At 46.4% G+C, this 16,473-nt stretch overlaps 1 protein-coding gene across 2 annotated transcripts in view; it reads right to left on the reverse strand.

Annotated features, from left to right (window-relative positions):
* Positions 1–200: 200 nt before the first annotated feature.
* Positions 201–16,473, reverse strand: part of SMYD1 (SET and MYND domain containing 1) — a 38,297-nt gene continuing 22,024 nt past the window's right edge. Inside the window, exons 5-10 of one of the 2 annotated variants that reach the window (XM_060309486.1) lie at positions 15,167–15,205; positions 12,286–12,475; positions 5,407–5,499; positions 3,198–3,361; positions 1,897–2,065; positions 201–675 (exon numbers count right to left, since the gene is read on the reverse strand). In XM_060309486.1, coding sequence (XP_060165469.1) covers positions 517–675; positions 1,897–2,065; positions 3,198–3,361; positions 5,407–5,499; positions 12,286–12,475; positions 15,167–15,205 — 814 coding nt within the window. In that variant the 3' untranslated portion in view covers positions 201–516. The remainder of the gene's footprint in view (positions 676–1,896; positions 2,066–3,197; positions 3,362–5,406; positions 5,500–12,285; positions 12,476–15,166; positions 15,206–16,473) is intronic. The other variant, XM_030837419.2, reaches the window with a different exon arrangement.

Here is a 16,473-nt window from a genome sequence, read left to right on the forward strand (position 1 = left end):
AGTCAGCAAATCCCGAATATTCCAGAGACACCTGCACAGATAGGTGAGCGGCCACCTGAGACTCCAGGTACCTGCCACCCTTAGCTCAGATGTCATCTCCTCCATGACACCCTCACCACTACACACACACACACACACACACACACACCAGACACATGCCCTCCACTGTACTCCCTCTCTCCATAGAGTTTACCATTGCATTTATTATCACACTGTGCTTTAATTGTTTACATTTTGCCTCTCCAGCTACATTTGGAGCTTCTTTATCCCTATAAATATTTATCCCAATAAATATTTGTAGGAGGAGTTGGACTGGTCTGGGATAGGGTTAAATTGAATTGAACTGAGTTGAAATGAACCGAAATGACACTGGGATAAAAGAGTAGGACATTCCCGCGGCAACAAGGCTGAGGGTTACGCTGATTTCCTCATCAAGGGTCTCCCCAGAAACCCACCACCTCCAGAATGTCTCCCCAGTTCCCCAGCCACGGCGCCCCTCTCCCACCAGGCAGGTCCTCATTGCTTCTTGTGGAACAAAGCCGGCGCCGGCTCATTGCTGGGTTCAGCCATGACCTGCATGGGCTGGTTGTTCAGGGCGGCCTCACGCATCTTGTGGTACATGAACTCGTTCTGTCGGAACATGCGCAGCTCCATCTCCGTCTGCATTCGCATGGCCTGTGGGAGCGGATACACCGAAAACAGTGAGGACAAACCCCCAGGATGTGTTGGTTTCTGACCTACCTTGGCCCTTTTGGAAATGACAGACTATGGGGTAAGTGGCTCCCAGCCACTGAGATTCAACTGTACCTCCCCAGAGGACACACATACACACTCATACACTGCGAGTCTAATGTCCTGGCAGTGGACTCCATTTGTTAGGAAGAGGGAGTCAGACCCCTGAGAGAGTAGCTTGAGGGAATGCTCTCAGCGGAGAATGTTTGTTCTTAGGAACTGCTAGGTGGGGACCTGGATTTGAACCCTGGTTCCTGAACTTAAGTCCCATCAACACTGTGGGACATCAGGCAAGTGACTTAATCCCTTCAGCCCTCAGTTTCCTCATACACGAAATGGGTGAGATTCCCTTGTACTTTACAACGGCCGGGAAGATTACTATTTCTATGTGACACAGAAAAACCCTCATTCTCCCATATGTTAATTCAAGAAATATCTATCAAGGGCCAGGCTTCATTGAGGGGCTGAGGTTAGAGCAGTGAATACAATGACAAACACTTGTATTTGACAAGCTTAATGTACTGACATACATTCTATGACACCAAAGTCTGTCCTCTTTCCCTATACTACTGCCTGAGGACAGTCCTCTGAACCCCGTCACTTTCAAATAAATCAGCCCTCGAAGCACAAAGCCAGCCAGCAGCTATGAAGAGCATGCCACTCACCAGATACTGTTGAGCGCTTTTCACACATCAGTTCATTGAACCTTTGCCACAACCTTACCCTTTTTTCTCCATTTTTCTGATGAGAAGACTGAGGCCCACACACTCAATATTTGTAGCCACAAAGCTGGAAAGTGGTCAAACCGGAATTGGATCCCAGCAGTCTGGTCCCAGAGCCTGTGCTCCCTGACTCTACTCCATGCGGCACGTTTTCTAATGTACGTGCTACACACACATGTACACCATTAGGTTTTCTCAGTCCAGGCCTGGAGCATCCCAGCGTTCAAGCCTCAATTTTGCTGTCCACTCGCTTTGTGACCAAGGACAGGTTACTCCCCTTCTCTGGGCCTCAGTTTGCTCAGATATAAAACAAGGGGAGTGGACTAAGCATTTCTGAATTCCCTTCTGGTCTAGCAGGCAATCTAGGGTCTTTCCAAAAGCAGAGTCTAGCCCTCAGCTTCCATCTTCAGAGAGCCCAGACTCGCCCCAAGAAGCCACTTGCCTCTAAGTCCTTGGTGATGGGGTGGGAGGGTCCGTGTGTCACCAGGAGAATGGCGTAGGCTTTGCAGATCATGCCGTGCCCCACCTCAATGTTGCCAGCATGCCAGTTGGTCAGCCCTGCCCGCATGATGGCCATGCCCAGCTGGGCATTGTTGGGGTGATACAGCTTCCTGCAGGGGCAGAGCAAGTAATGATGACACATATTCCCAACCTACCTTTTATCTGCACAACATCTGACAACTTATAAAGTGACCTCACTGATGAAGTCCATATACTCTCCCACCAGCGCTGTGAGGCGTCAACCATCAGGGGAGACTAGGGCACACAGAGATGCACTGAGATGCCAAACACCCCACGCGGTGAGGCTGCAAGAGCTGAGGCTCCGACCTAGCTACTGAGCCAAGTCCTAATGGGGAAACGGGGTCAGGATTGTACTTGGAACTTGAGTACAAGGAGCTGGGAGCCTTCAGCCCTCCTTTGAACGGGCTAGGAAGTTCAGGGGAAAAAAAATAATTCGAATGTCCTTCTTGGGACAGGGTTGTATCTTCACCTCCTTGGCACTCTCTTAACAGGACTTCCTTTTCTCATGGTGTACAGTTTTCCCAGATTTTGTTTATGAGTAACATCCACTCAGAAAAATGCAACTTTCTTATGCCAACATATTCATTTGGCCAGAAATACAAATCCACATGCCCATGTGGACACATAAGGCAAGAGAGGACATTAGCAGAGGGAAGGCAAAGGAGCTGCCTTTTACAATTTATAAGCAAGAATGGCTGACACCTCTTTTTTTTTGCACCTTGCTGTGCAGCATGTGGGATCTTAGTTCCCAAACCAGGGATGGAACCCACGCCCCCTGCAGTGGAAGCGAGGCATCTCAACCACTGGACCACCAAGGAAGTCCCACTTTTTAAAAAAAAAAATAAAATCTAAAGCTGACAAGATTGCCTCTGTTGATTGTTAGGGGGGAGAAACTTTTCTAAGCACTTAAAATCAAGCCAGATTTAGCCTTAAGGAAACCACAAGCAGAAGATGCCTCCCAAATGATAGACAAGCTGGAGGATTTGGGAAAGACCAGGGATGACAAATAGATTTCATCTCAGGTATCAAATCTGATTCTTTGGACATTATTGCTCAGAACACCACGATACAAAGACTCAGTTATAAAGAGGACAGTTATCGATTACTGATGCCTGCTGTGGGCGCAGGAGGGAGAGGTAGCGACAGGCATGCCATCTCTTTGCCATCCCTGGAATAGACACGTTTCCAGGAGACTACCTGAGACCCAGGATCGTCACCTACATATAGCCATCCACCATCCTCCTGGCGTAGTGTGAGGCCTCCTCAAAGGCCTGCAGGTAGGAGAGGACCTCGGAAACGGTGCTCAACAGCCGCAGCGTGTAGATGTTGGTGTCGGCAAACACTGGCTCCTGCTTCTGGAGGCACTCCCGGCATAACTTCACAACCTAGGAGACACAGGCCCTGTCTGTTATCCCTGCACCAGAGCACATGCTTGACTCACATACGGGAGCATCACGATGGCATTGGACACTCACTCTTCGAAGCTTGAGGAAACTACCGGCAGAGAAGGGAAAGCACAAGTTTGTGATCTGAATAGCAAAATGGCCCTGTTTGGCTAAGATGTAGGGATGGCAAGGGTAACAGTGGGAGACACAGCTGATACGGCAGAATGAGGAGTTATCATAGAAGTCAGCAGGGAGTTATGAAAGCCATGTTCCTACATATATATGTATTCCTTCTCACAACGACACAATGAGATAGGCACTACTAATATTCCCATTCTCCCAGACGAGGAAACTGAAGCACAGAGCGGCGAGTGCTTTGCCAAAGTTACACAGAAAGTGAGCAATGGAGCAAGTATTCAAATCAAGCAGTGGAGCTTTATCTTAACCATCATTCCCATGATTCTGCATCCTGGCTGTGCTCTGGAGTCATCTGGAGAGCTTTTTTAAATCCCGATGTCTGAGTCCTACCCCAGACCAATTGAAACTGAATACCCGGGGGAGGGACCGTGGCATCCTTCACATCTGCCCCTGGGTGGCCCTTATGCACAGTGAGGTTGGACAGTCATGCCCTGCTCGAAGTGTACGGGAGGGATTGGCAGAGAGAGAGGCCAGGCGACCCATCAGGAGGAGGCCACATGGGTCCTGGTGAGGAAGAAGACGGGCCCGACCACAAGCGGCTTTACAGTCAGGCTTTTCCAACTGATTCATGTGTAGACATATCTTCAGTTACACCCTACAGAGTCAGATGGTCTCTAGATTTTAGTGGTTCACAGTTCTCCCCTCCTTCCCTTGCCACTCTCACGGGAGAAATGTCACACAATTCTTTCCATTTCAAATGCGTGGAAACCAGTTTTCTCTGAGACTCTCCCAGAGGCCCATGAGGCAGCCAGGTAGGGGCGTGGCAAACTGTGAGCTGGCAAACAATCTATCCTGAAGACGATCCTTGTAAGCCCATGAGCAGCGTCCAGCCCTGCACCCGACCCTACCAAGCGTGAGCAGGGAAGAGGACAAACGAAGAAGACGACAGAGGAATGGAATCCGGAGCTCCAGCTCCTACCGCGAGCCTCTGCCATAGATTTTCCGGACTGTACAGCAACACTTTGTTCATGGGACTCTCTCCCCGCAACCTGACAGAACTCCCGGGAGGCAAGGAGCATGTCGTGTGTTGGTCACCCCAGTAAGGGCTCAAAAGTGGGCAAAGAATGAGTGAGGAAAGGAGGCGAATGAAGATCAGAGAAAAGCAGATAGAAACGAACAGAAATTAATCTCCCACCTTGCCATGCCCTAGTGCCATCCAAACCTAGCTACCAAATTGTCTAAAGAGCTTGGAGGAAAAAATCCTGATTCATGGTCCCTGTGTTCTGTTGCAGACTAGACGGATCACACCTTAGGGGGTGAGACACGGGAATCTGTACTTCCAACAAGCTGCCTTTGTGAATTCAGTGCAGGCACGTGCTCTGCAGGTCAGTGTTGGCCGTGGGTCTCAACTTTAGGTGCCTGTTGAAATCACTCGGGAGCTTTACAAATCTTGATGTCTGGGTCCCACTCCTAGAGGTTCTGGAGGAATTGTCCTGAGCATCAGGATTTTTTCAATGATTCTTGTGTACAGCCAGTTGAGAACGCCTGGTGTTTCTAGAACCAGGGTTGAATGCACAGTTAGTAGATCTGGACACTGTAGCCAGGACGCGAGAAAGCAAGACACCCACTGCCATTTCCATTCCTCCATCCCCGATATCACAGACACCCCTGGCCCCAGGACGTTTGTCAGGCTGCCTGTGCTCTCCTCAAACCCAGTTTCAGTGAGTTGCCGATGCAGGGGACACGGGTTCGTGCCCCGGACCGGGAAGATCCCGCATGCCGTGGAGCGGCTGGGCCCGTGAGCCATGGCCGCTGAGCCTGCGCATCCGGAGCCTGTGCTCTGCAACGGGAGAGGTCACAACAGTGAGAGGCCCACGTACCGCAAAAAAAGAAAAATGAATTCTTACCTCGTGGTACAAACCCTCAGAGCGAGCCTTGTCAACGTTTTCGAGCGTATCCTTGGAGAACTGTATCATCTCCTTCACCACCTCCTGAGAGGGCTGGAAAAGGGAGGGACATTCAGTTGGAGACCCCCTTGTGAGGCAACCCACTGCATCTTTGAACAGCTGCCACCTTTGACATTCACTGTAGTACAAGATGAATGCCTTCTTCATTGAATGCTTCAGTTCTGTAAATGCCACGCAAGGTCCCTATAGCTCAGGACTTCCCTGGTGGTCCAGTGGTTGAGGGCAGAGGCCGGGGACTTGACCAAAAAATATCATACTGCAGTTTGCCATTGGAGCTCATTAAAGAGGGCCCTGTAGCTATGGGCTGTCAACCCTTCCAAGTGTCTCTGCATCCAGTCCCTATTTCCTTGTCTAGACCAAAAGGATATCCATGAGAGAACTCGTCAGCCGTGAAATCTAGACCTACCAGGCTCCCTATGTTTGCCTAAGCAGTCTAGTGATCTTGTAAAAAAAAAAAAAATGAGGTTTTGATATTTGAGGTACCATAATTAAGAAGCCAGTTCCCATGAAGGCACGATAATTTTGAAGAAAAAGTGCCAAATTTCTCAAAGACCAAAGGAAAAGTTTGCTTGCTATGTTTATCCATGTCAGAAGCTCTTTTCTGGGGGGACTTCCCTGGCGGTTCAGTGGTTAAGACTCCTCGTTTCCACTGCAGGGGGCACAGGTTCGATCCCTGGTCAGGGAACTAAGATCCCGCTTACCACGTGGCAAAAAAACCCCAAAAAACTCAACAGCAAAAAAAAAAAAAAAAAATACTAAAGAAAGAGAAGTTTTTTTCTGAAAAAAAAGATTTTTTTTTTTTGCTTGGGCAAATCTAATATAACTTTTTTCCAAAATAAAAATACCTTTATTATTTATTCTGACTGTAAAATTAACATATGCAAACTGTAAAACATTATGAAAAAGTACGGAGAAAACAGTAGAAATGCCCAGAACCCACAAGAAGATGGACACAGCACGTTGAGGAGTATTTTCCAATGACTATACAGAGGAAAAATATTTAAACTATGTAACAACTGGTACAGGAAAGGCACCGACCTATCAAAGGCACAGACACATCAACAAAGAGTACGTCTGTATGACTGTGTGTTCTGGCTGAATTGCAGTCCTGCATGTACACACATGCATGAGTGTGTATATGTCAATAGCATCAATCTTTTTCTAACTCGAATAATAACATATTTCTGTCTATTGCCTGCTTTTTTTTCACTCAGTAGATTGTGGATATTTTCGCATATAAATATAAAAATACCTATATCGCCTTTTTAGTAACTAGAGTTTTCCACTGGACAAAACTAGAACAATTTAATCAGTTCTCTGGTCGTCCAATTTTTTCACCACAAAGAATCGGGATCAACAGCTGTGTTTATATCTGCTGCTCACATTATTTTGTGAGGTCACCGTCACTAAACTACCAAAAAGTTACAGGAGAGTGGGCATCTGTTCCCTTAAAAATACAGCCCCCTAATACGTGGAGATCAAGGGTCTTCCCTCAGGCTCCCAGCTGTCTTGAGCCAGTTCCACAGTGTCCATCTTGTAATAGGAGAACCCGAACCCAGGACAGCTTGCCTCAGGGTCGAGATCACTTAAGGAAGTGGGATTATATTTATGCTTCTCCCCACTTCACCTACTTTGGCTTCTGCAGAGTTCTTGATCATCCCTAAAATTCTGACTACCTTCATTTCCATATCCTTCTGTATGGAAGTCTGTCTCACAGCCTGACTCCAGCATCTGATGCATCCATCAATGCTCTGAGTTCTTCTGGCAGGTCTCACTCCTGACTTAACTTTCACCTTGACCTTTGATTTGGCTGAGATTCCTGGCTTCTGGCTGCCTTCCTGCCTGACGACCCGAATGTTGGCTTCCCGCCCGAGCGCTACTCAGCATTCTGCTAGTTAGCAGACCATGCCTTGGTCCCAAGACCAGTCATTTCAGCGTGCGTCTGCTTTCCTTAGCCTGTCTGAATCAAGCACATTAGTGAGAGGAGTCCATATCTTGCCTGGTTGTGTAGAGTTCTGTGACTGGTGGTTCGGAGGTGTGTCACCCATCCATCAAACGTACATCTTTAGTTTCACCTATAGTTTGTTGCCCAAGTGTTGGCTCATAAAATCACACTAGTCTCCAACCCACTGCACGTTCCGTTGTCTTTAAAACTCAAAATTCTTAGTGAATCTTCTGGGGTAATCAATATCTTGCAGGGTAAATTCAGGGAATACCAAGCTGTTAGGTGTTAATGAAAGCCTTGCTCAGTTTGATGTTGTAAGGAAGAGTGTTACTTTAAGCTCTGGAAGGGAATTAAATTTTTACAAGGAGGCAACTGCCAATGTTCTCAAAACAACCTGGCTGAAAGGTTGTTAACTGACACATGCAACATGGGATAAAGCTATTCTGAGAAGGGAAATGGGCGGTTCCACTTGGCTCCCTTTTCGGAGTAAAGGCAGGAAAACCTGATCTGCAGATAGGATGTAAGGAAGCCCACAGAGAGAGGCTCCCCTCTCGAGGAGCACACCACAATTAATAGAAAACAGGGAGGAAGAGAAAGGAACCGGAGGAGAAGGGGTAGAAGCCAGAGGAGGAATCAAAAGAGGAGGAGGGGAAGGAAAGAGGGACATTAGCTCCCCAATCTTGAGAAACTGGAACATTCCTATTGTGAAAACCATAGCTGAAGGCTGGAGAGAGAGAGAGAGAGAGAGAACCAAACAGCCTAAACAAGGAGGGTCCAAAGCTACAATCGGGGGAAATTGGTGTTATGTTCTCATTTTTAAAAGATTTGGTTTTTATTTTTATCCAGGTCTATATGTGTGTGTTTTTATTATATTTATTTAGTTATTTATAATATATACATAGGAGTCAGAAACAATTTTGATGCCAATTTAAGGTTTGAAGATGAGTCACAAAGGCTGGTGTATAGAAAGGAGCTTGTCAGGCTGGGATAAAGCATTATTTAAATAAAGAAAGAAAAGCAACTGTGATGACATCATAGATAGAAAAGCTTGAAGGAACTGTTAATAAGTTAGTCCAATGCTCCACTTTACAGATGAGGAAACTGAGACCCACAAGGAAGAGACGTGCCCAAGCTCAGACATTCAGGGTCACAGCCAGAACTAGAACACAGGCCTCCTAATTCTCCAGTATTCTTTCCACTACAATATAATGGCTTTTTATAATGCCTTCAGATGCACTTGCTTTTAAAAAGTTATACTCAATTTTTTCTTCTGCTTACTTGTTTTGGTTGAGTCATTTTTATTTTGAGTTATTTCTTTATTTTAACAGAGAAACCCAATGTGATATAAAAATAATAGACAGTTTTCGCTTTGAATCAAGGTCGGTTCAAGCAGAAATCATCGATGTTTTTATATCAAGAGAGATGTCAGCTCTGCTAATTCAGACTGAAAGACATGGGCATACAGTCACCAGCTGGTGAGCATATCTAAAGTGAAGGGACAGGAGCTAACAGCCACACATCACCTATTTAACTATTGGAGTTGCCAGGTAAATATTGAAAAATTTAGAGAAATGACTACACAGTTGTTTCACTTAATTTCTGAAGGGAGAAAAGAGGGTCTGGCCTCTTTGAAAAATTAGATAGTGGTGGCAGCAAGTTATGAAAAAAATACTCAGGGCCAGGCACCAGGAGGGAAGGCTGGCTGGCTTGCTGATAAGACACATATTATCCTGCAGGTTCTGGAAGGTCAGGGTGAGGGTGGACACAGTGGCTTATTCTTTTCTGTAGCTCCTGTGGTACTGTGTTCAGTGCCCCACACATAAGTGTCAATACACATTTCCTGGAAAACAGAACCTTTTATTCTGTGAAAATGGGGTTGTTCCTATAAGGAACACATTCCTGCTTTGTATCCTGCCTGGGAGGGATGACTCTCAACTTCTCCACACTAGGCATCGTTGATCCACTGGTTACAGCTTCCTCCTCCTACTTCTGTCTGTTTGGAGACTGACTCTGCTTGCACACCCAGGTGGGGTGAGCGAATCTGTGTCAGGGCATGTGTCCCTTTTAATTGAAATAATTTAATAAATTTAATTTTCAGAAATGGTAGCATACACAGTGTTATGGGTTGAATTTCATCCCCCCCAAATTAAATTCCTATGTTGCAGTCTTAACCCCCAGTACCTCAGAATCTGACCTTATTTAGAAATGGGGTCATTGCAGATGTAATTTGTTAAGATGAGGTCATACTCAAGTAGGATGGGCCCTTAATCCAACAGCACTGGTGTTCTTAAAAAAACAATGCCAGGTGAAGAGAAAAAGACACATGAGGAGAAGACCATGTGAAAAGGCCCAGGGCCAGCTACAAGCCAAAGAAAGAGGCCTAGAACAGACACTTCTTTCACAGCCCTCAAAAGGAACCAGCCCTGCCAAGACCTTGATTTCAGATTTTAGCCTCCAGACCTGAGAAACAATACATTTCTATTGTAAGCCACCCAGTTTGGGGTACTGTGTTATGGCAGCCCTAGGAAACGAATTCATACGTCAATGTCCAGCCCCTTAACTCTTTTCCCTTAAGAAATAGAGCTCAACTATTTACAATTACCAAGACATGGAAACAACCTAAATGTCCATCGACAGATGAATGGATAAAGAAGATGTGGTACAATGGAATATTACTCGGCCATAAAAAAGAATGAAATAATGCGATTTGCAGCTACATGGATGGACCTAGAGATTATCACACTAAGCAAAGTAAGTCAGAAAGAGAAAAACAAATACCATATGATACCACTTATATGTGGAATCTAAAATGTGACACAAATGAACTTATCTATGAAACAGAAACAGACTCACAGACATAGAGACTTGTGGTTGCCAAGGGGGAGGGGGATGGGGGAGGGAAGTATTGGGAGTTTGAGACTAGCAGATGCAAATTATTACATGTAGAATGATAAACAACAAGGTCCTACTGTATAGAACAGGGAACTATATTCAAAATCCTGTAATAAATCATCATGGAAAAGAATATGAAGAAGAATATATATATGTATGTATAACTGAGTCACTTTGCTGTACACCAGCAACTAACACAACACTGTAAATCAGCTATACTTCAATTTTTAAAAATAATAAATTAAAAAAAAAGAAAGAGAGCTCATTCCATGTCTGTACACAAAGATCTAACTCATTAGTTTATTTTCTTAACTTAAATATTTCCCTATTGGTGGTTATTTAGCTTTTTTCCAATATTTTGCTGTTCCCAATAATGCCATAATGTACTATCTCTTTACACATATATTCCTGTGCACATACGCAAGTATATCTGCAGGGTAAATTCTTAGAACTGCTTGGCCAAAGGGTAAAAAATATTATATATTGAGAGTAAAAATAAGTTAGTGGCAAAAGAAGCCTCGAATAGCCAGAAAATGAAAGAGAGGTGCATCAAGTGGGGGAACAGAGCTATCTGGACAGTAGCACTGACACCACTGGGTAATGAAGTCATTGAGAGAGGCCCCACCATCTGAACCTAGAAGTCAGTTTTGCTTGTAGCCTTTGCTCTAACCAGAGACAAGTTCCTGCCCACACTTAGGATGCATACGTTAATTCAGAAGTATATTTGTATCTTAAATGCTCTGGTGAACTGTGAATTATATAGAAGTGCTGGGTTAGCCTCCCCGAGGAGAATGGCTCCCGGTTAAAAACCTACGTGTGATTTTTCAGACCTGACCGTAGGCAATTCCAAAGGCTCTCCCTGGCAGGCCTCACGGGTGGGGGGAAAGCTGCCCTCCCCACAGGGGATTTGGTGCAGGGCCAGAGCACCGCAGTCTGTGAAGGGAGATGCAGCCGAGGACTCAGGTCCCCCGGCAGGTCATGCTCTTCGCATATTTGCATTCCTGGACCAGGTGCCTTCGTTCCTAAGTCTCTCGCTCTCTTTTATTTTTTTTTTAATTGAAGTATAGTTGATTATCTGAGGTCTTGAGGTCTTCTTCAGGAGCCTCTACGAAGGCTTGCTTATTGTGAAGGGGGCGCTGGGGGACATCCCCCTTGGTAAGACTTCCAGTGCTGAGTGGTCTCACCATCAATTAGGCAACAGTTACTCAGGAATTAAGCATATTAAGCAATCCAAACATTGCTCCATCTCCCCATTGCCCATTTCCATGGGACTAGGAATATCTTTGTGATAACCCGACAACAAGTCTCTTTGCCCATCTGGTCTCTCTATATGGAATTCTCAGCATCACTTAACCTGCAAAGGGGCAAGAAGAGGAACTTAAATTTACTGAGTGTCTACTCTCTATGCCTCTCCTTCAGTGTCTACTCTCTATGCCTCTCCCTTAGTGTCTACTCTATGCCACTCCTTCAGCGTCTACTCTCTATGCCTCTCCTTCAGCGTCTACTCTCTATGCCTCTCCTTCAGTGTCTACTCTCTATGCCTCTCCTTCAGTGTCTACTCTCTATGCCTCTCCTTCAGTGTCTACTCTCTATGCCTCTCCCTTAGTGTCTACTCTCTATGCCTCTCCTTTAGTGTCTACTCTCTATGCCTCTCTTTAGTGTCTACTCTCTATGCCTCTCCTTTAGCGTCTACTCTCTATGCCTCTCCTTTTACATATATCATCTTGCTTAATCCTCATAACAACCCCTGTAGCAGGTGCCATCATTCCTATCTTACAAATGAGAAAACAGAGTAACTTCCCCAAAGTCAGACACCTGGCAAGCAGTGGTACCAGGACGCTAGCTGGGACCCATCTGCGTGCTCTGTCCACCACCCGCTCTGTCCACCAGGGCAGTGGCGCCTTGGTTAGCTGTGGAATCTGCCCTCGCCTGGCTCCTGGGGAAGATGCCCAGAAGCACCCCAGTGGTGGGGCTGCCTGTACCTTCGGGTCGTCTTTCACACCCAGGAAGAGGTCGTCCTTCAGCCCTTTCTGGCAGTGCTCACACGTACAGTCAAAGTAGTACTGCTTCTTCAGCTGCTTCTTGCGTTCTTCGCTGACGTTAAGGAAGTCGATATAGGACACGGTCAGCTCCTCTCCTTCTGAGATCTTGCCCAGGGCCCGGAGTTCAATTCTGGAGCAGGGTAAAGGAGAAGAGTCCATCAGATCCGGGGTGGGATGTATGCTCTTCAAGGTTTCAAGAAGTTGAGTCTCAAAGACAACGACCTCCACTAACACTGAGAAAACTCCATTCCCCCCCAAAGGGGGAGATGTGGTGTAAAGGACAGTTTTCTGGAGAGTTCTACTCTACTCATTATAACAATCAAATCTGCTCCATTCAGCTAATTGCTCTGGAATCAGCTCAAATAGACTCCCAGTAGAGGTCTGGGCTCCATCATAAAAGCATACAAAGGTTCCACGCCTGCAGGTCTCCCAGTGCATTTAGCTACTGATTGTCTGTAACAAAGGAATGGAGAAATAATAAGGCAAAAACTCCAGACAAGAGAAGCCTTGATAGTCATTTCTGGTTAGTTTGGAGACTGCTTCTCTCAGAAACACGCACATTCAGTTACCCAGAAGCTTGGCCCGTTCTGTGTCTAATTATAAGCCCCCTCTTACCTTAACCTTTGGTCCAATGGTTCAGACCTAATTTATGTGAGGAGACTTATGCCTGCAGATCTCTGAGGCAAATAAAGGCTAGCTCTTTATTAGCCCACTGCATTGTTCACTTTTGTGTTTACTGGGGGACATGGCTTTGGGGTTGAAGGTGGTTAGCGAGAGCAGATGACATTGTAACCCCCTTCCAGCCTAGACCTGACCCTCCAATTACTTACAGCACTACACACCTCACCATGTAATATAGATACAGAATGTACTGAAGACAAAATCCCACTGCACAACTGACACCCAGCTAAGCCAAACTAGCTGAGACCAGCCTGTGGGCCTCTCAGCCATGCATCTTCCACCCAGGAGTCCAGAAACTACAGAAAGAGGGGTGAGCCCGGCAAGCTGGATCCTAAGCTATGCTCCTGTATCCCTACAACATCAGGGGGCCTCCCTGCCCAGAGGGAACCCATCACCCAGAGAGTGAGGGGCAGGATGCAGAGGGCTGGGAAAGCATCTACAGAGAAGTCCATGGTCATTTCCTTTACCTCCCAGAGAGGCTGATTCAGATGCCACGTGAAAGGCAAGAGAAGATTCTAGCACCAGAGAAAGGTCCCAGTCAGAGGGAGCCCCTTCCACGTGCTCGGAGGCGACAGCCAAGCGAGGAACAGCAGTGACTTGCATGTCCAGGCCCCTGAGGTGACCGCTTAAGGTTAAAGAACCTTCTCTCAAAGTGGGGTACACTGCCTTGCCCAATATATGTGATAATACAGGATAAGTAAGCAATTCTGCTCCCACTAGCCCTTTCACAGAGGCAGCTCACTATATTGACATGTCCTCGTTCAACAGTAAATCAATGACCAGTTGAGTTGGCCAGTAGCTTTGCTTCGCACCAAGGTTAATCCAATTCTTACAAGGTCTCAGAGTATCTCAAATTATTTCAATGATATGAGAGAGTTTTCAAAACCAAATTAATGTAAAGTCACTTAGGTATAAGAAATGCACACTTATATGCCCCATTTTACCTAACCTGGCACTGGGAATCAGGGGAGGAATAGTGACCACTATTCTGTTTTGGATCCCAGACCTCTTCCATCTCTAATGCTCTGCAGTTCTACAGTTCAGCCAATTGAGCCACAAGTAGGCAACTTAAGTATTTCTTGTAGAGAGGTCAGGAGCAGAGTCCAGGGCCACAGAGACTTAGAATTAGGAAGGTCCCTAGACACGCTCTCACCTTGACCTTTGCTCTACAAATGTAGAACCAAACACCCAGGAGATGATGTGAATCGTCCAAAGTCCCTCGCAACGCACATCAACACAGACTCAGGTGCACCAACCACTCCTACCCCTGCCCTCCCAAAGCCCAAACTTCCACACAGCATTTTGTTGTTAATCCGAAGATCATTTCAAGTACTTTCAAGCCCACCTTGAGAAAAAGGCCCACTGGGGCTGTGGAGTTGTCATTAAGAAAAGTCCGAAGTAAAATCTAACCTAAACCACTAATTCATAGTTGGCCAGAAGCAATAAAGAGAATACTATGAATAAATATTTATCAAAAACATCACAGTTATGGGTACCATTTTCAGAACCAGTCTGAGTGAGAAGTTGGAGGTTATAAACAAACACAGAGTCCTTGGGCTTCCCTGGTGGTGCAGTGGTTGAGAGTCTGCCTGCCGATGCAGGGGACACGGGTTCGTGTCCCGATCCGGGAAGATCCCACATGCCGCGGAGCAGCTGGGCCCGTGAGCCATGGCCGCTGAGCCTGAGCGTCCGGAGACTGTGCTCCGAAAGGGAGAGGCCACAACAGTGAGAGGCCCGCGTACCGCAAAAAAGAAAAAAAAACAAAAACACAGAGTCCTTTAGTAGGTCAGTAATATCAACAGTGCTCATTTCACGATAAGCAGGGTTTAAAGGGAGAGTGTGGGTTTTTGCTAAGATGATGTGGACTGGAAAGGACCTTCACGCTTTGAGGTTGGAGGAGAGAGAGAAATGAGGAGTAAGAGAGGGAAGCATAGGCACAGCAGGTAGTGGGTGGGTGAGGAACAAAATGATTAATATAAATGCATTAAACACACAGCATCCAGCAAAGACAAGATTCTGGGGAGCAGAAGGACATTACGGACAGACAGCCAAGGGGTCTCGTGAAGGGGCAGCCCCAGCAAACCAGGCAAGTGAGGGAGATGGGTCAGAGCAGCAGGGATGTTTCCAAAGACTGACCCACCTCATCTGGGTGTGAAACATGGATTTCACTGCCTCATGACTGAAAAACAAAACAGACACCCAAATGGAAATCATTACCATTGGCTTATCCCGTACGGCTAGCAAGGGCGCACAGCACTCCAGGTTATGCCATCAAAGCTTTGGTCATCACAACCATCTCTATCCCAGCCGCTCCTAGCTGGGCTCCCTTGACAAGAGGCAGCCTGCTATAGTGGAAAGTGCACTGGATTTGGAATGAGAAGTTCTGGGTTCAAAGGGATTCGGCCCTGGACAAGTTGCTTCACTTCCCTGGGCCTCGGTATTCTCATCTGTAACCTGGTCATGAGACCGTCACGAGACAACGCATCGAAAAGTAGAGTGCTACAGTATTTTTCAATGGCAGGGCACAAAAAGTATGGGAACCATTCATGAAAGATGCTCCAGGTTGCCCAGTCCTGTTTGAGCGCCAAATCGTGGGCAAATTGGGCTTGGAGTACCCCTTCAGAGTCTTGGGGTTTTCTGAGTGGTACACCAATAAGGGCTTCAACTTAGAGTCCCCAGCTGTGTGGCCACCAAGAAGCAGCATCAGGCGATCTTTGGATGATTCAAACCCTGGCTCAGCTTTCTCTTCTACTGAAATAAACCTTCCTTCAGGCATTCTTTTCCAAAAGAATAAAATAAAAGTCGAGTGCTAAGAAAACACATGGGAGGCTATTATTGTCCCACTAACAAGCATCTTGGACAAATAAGGTTGGCCTCTTTGAATGTCTATTTTGGGAACAGTTTGAACTGTGTCTGGAGACCCATCACTCAGGAAGTATGCAGAAATTACTGGGGTTAGAATTGGGCTCCTAGCACCGCGTCCAGTGTTCTTTCCACTATGGCAGCAGCTAGACAGTGACTGCAGTCACCTCTTGCACAACATCCAAGAAGCTCGGGTACAATGTGGCTGCTTGAAATTAGTGGATGCGTGGAAGCCAGAGCGGGCACTGGTGATGATCTGAAGAAAGGGCCCCCGGGTTCTTGTGGCTGCTACATGTGGTGACAAGAAGAGCTCTGGGTCACCACCACTTAGGGGAGTGGTGTCCAGAAAGACCAGCCCCACATGTGAATCTGATCTTCTCTGCCAACCAGGGTAACTCCAGACACCAGCTCCTCTGGGGAGGATTCCATGAGGTCCAGGCCAGTGACCCCAAGAGGCTTACAAAGGGAAATACAAATGCTGGGGAAAGATAATCATCTGGGTGCAAAATGAACTGTCCTGTCTTGAGTGACTTTCTCAAGTGCTACTGTCATGCATGCCCTTGCTTCCAGAAATAGGAAGGAAAA

Source organism: Globicephala melas, chromosome 12, assembly GCF_963455315.2.
Source record: "Globicephala melas chromosome 12, mGloMel1.2, whole genome shotgun sequence".
Taxonomy (NCBI): domain Eukaryota; kingdom Metazoa; phylum Chordata; class Mammalia; order Artiodactyla; family Delphinidae; genus Globicephala; species Globicephala melas.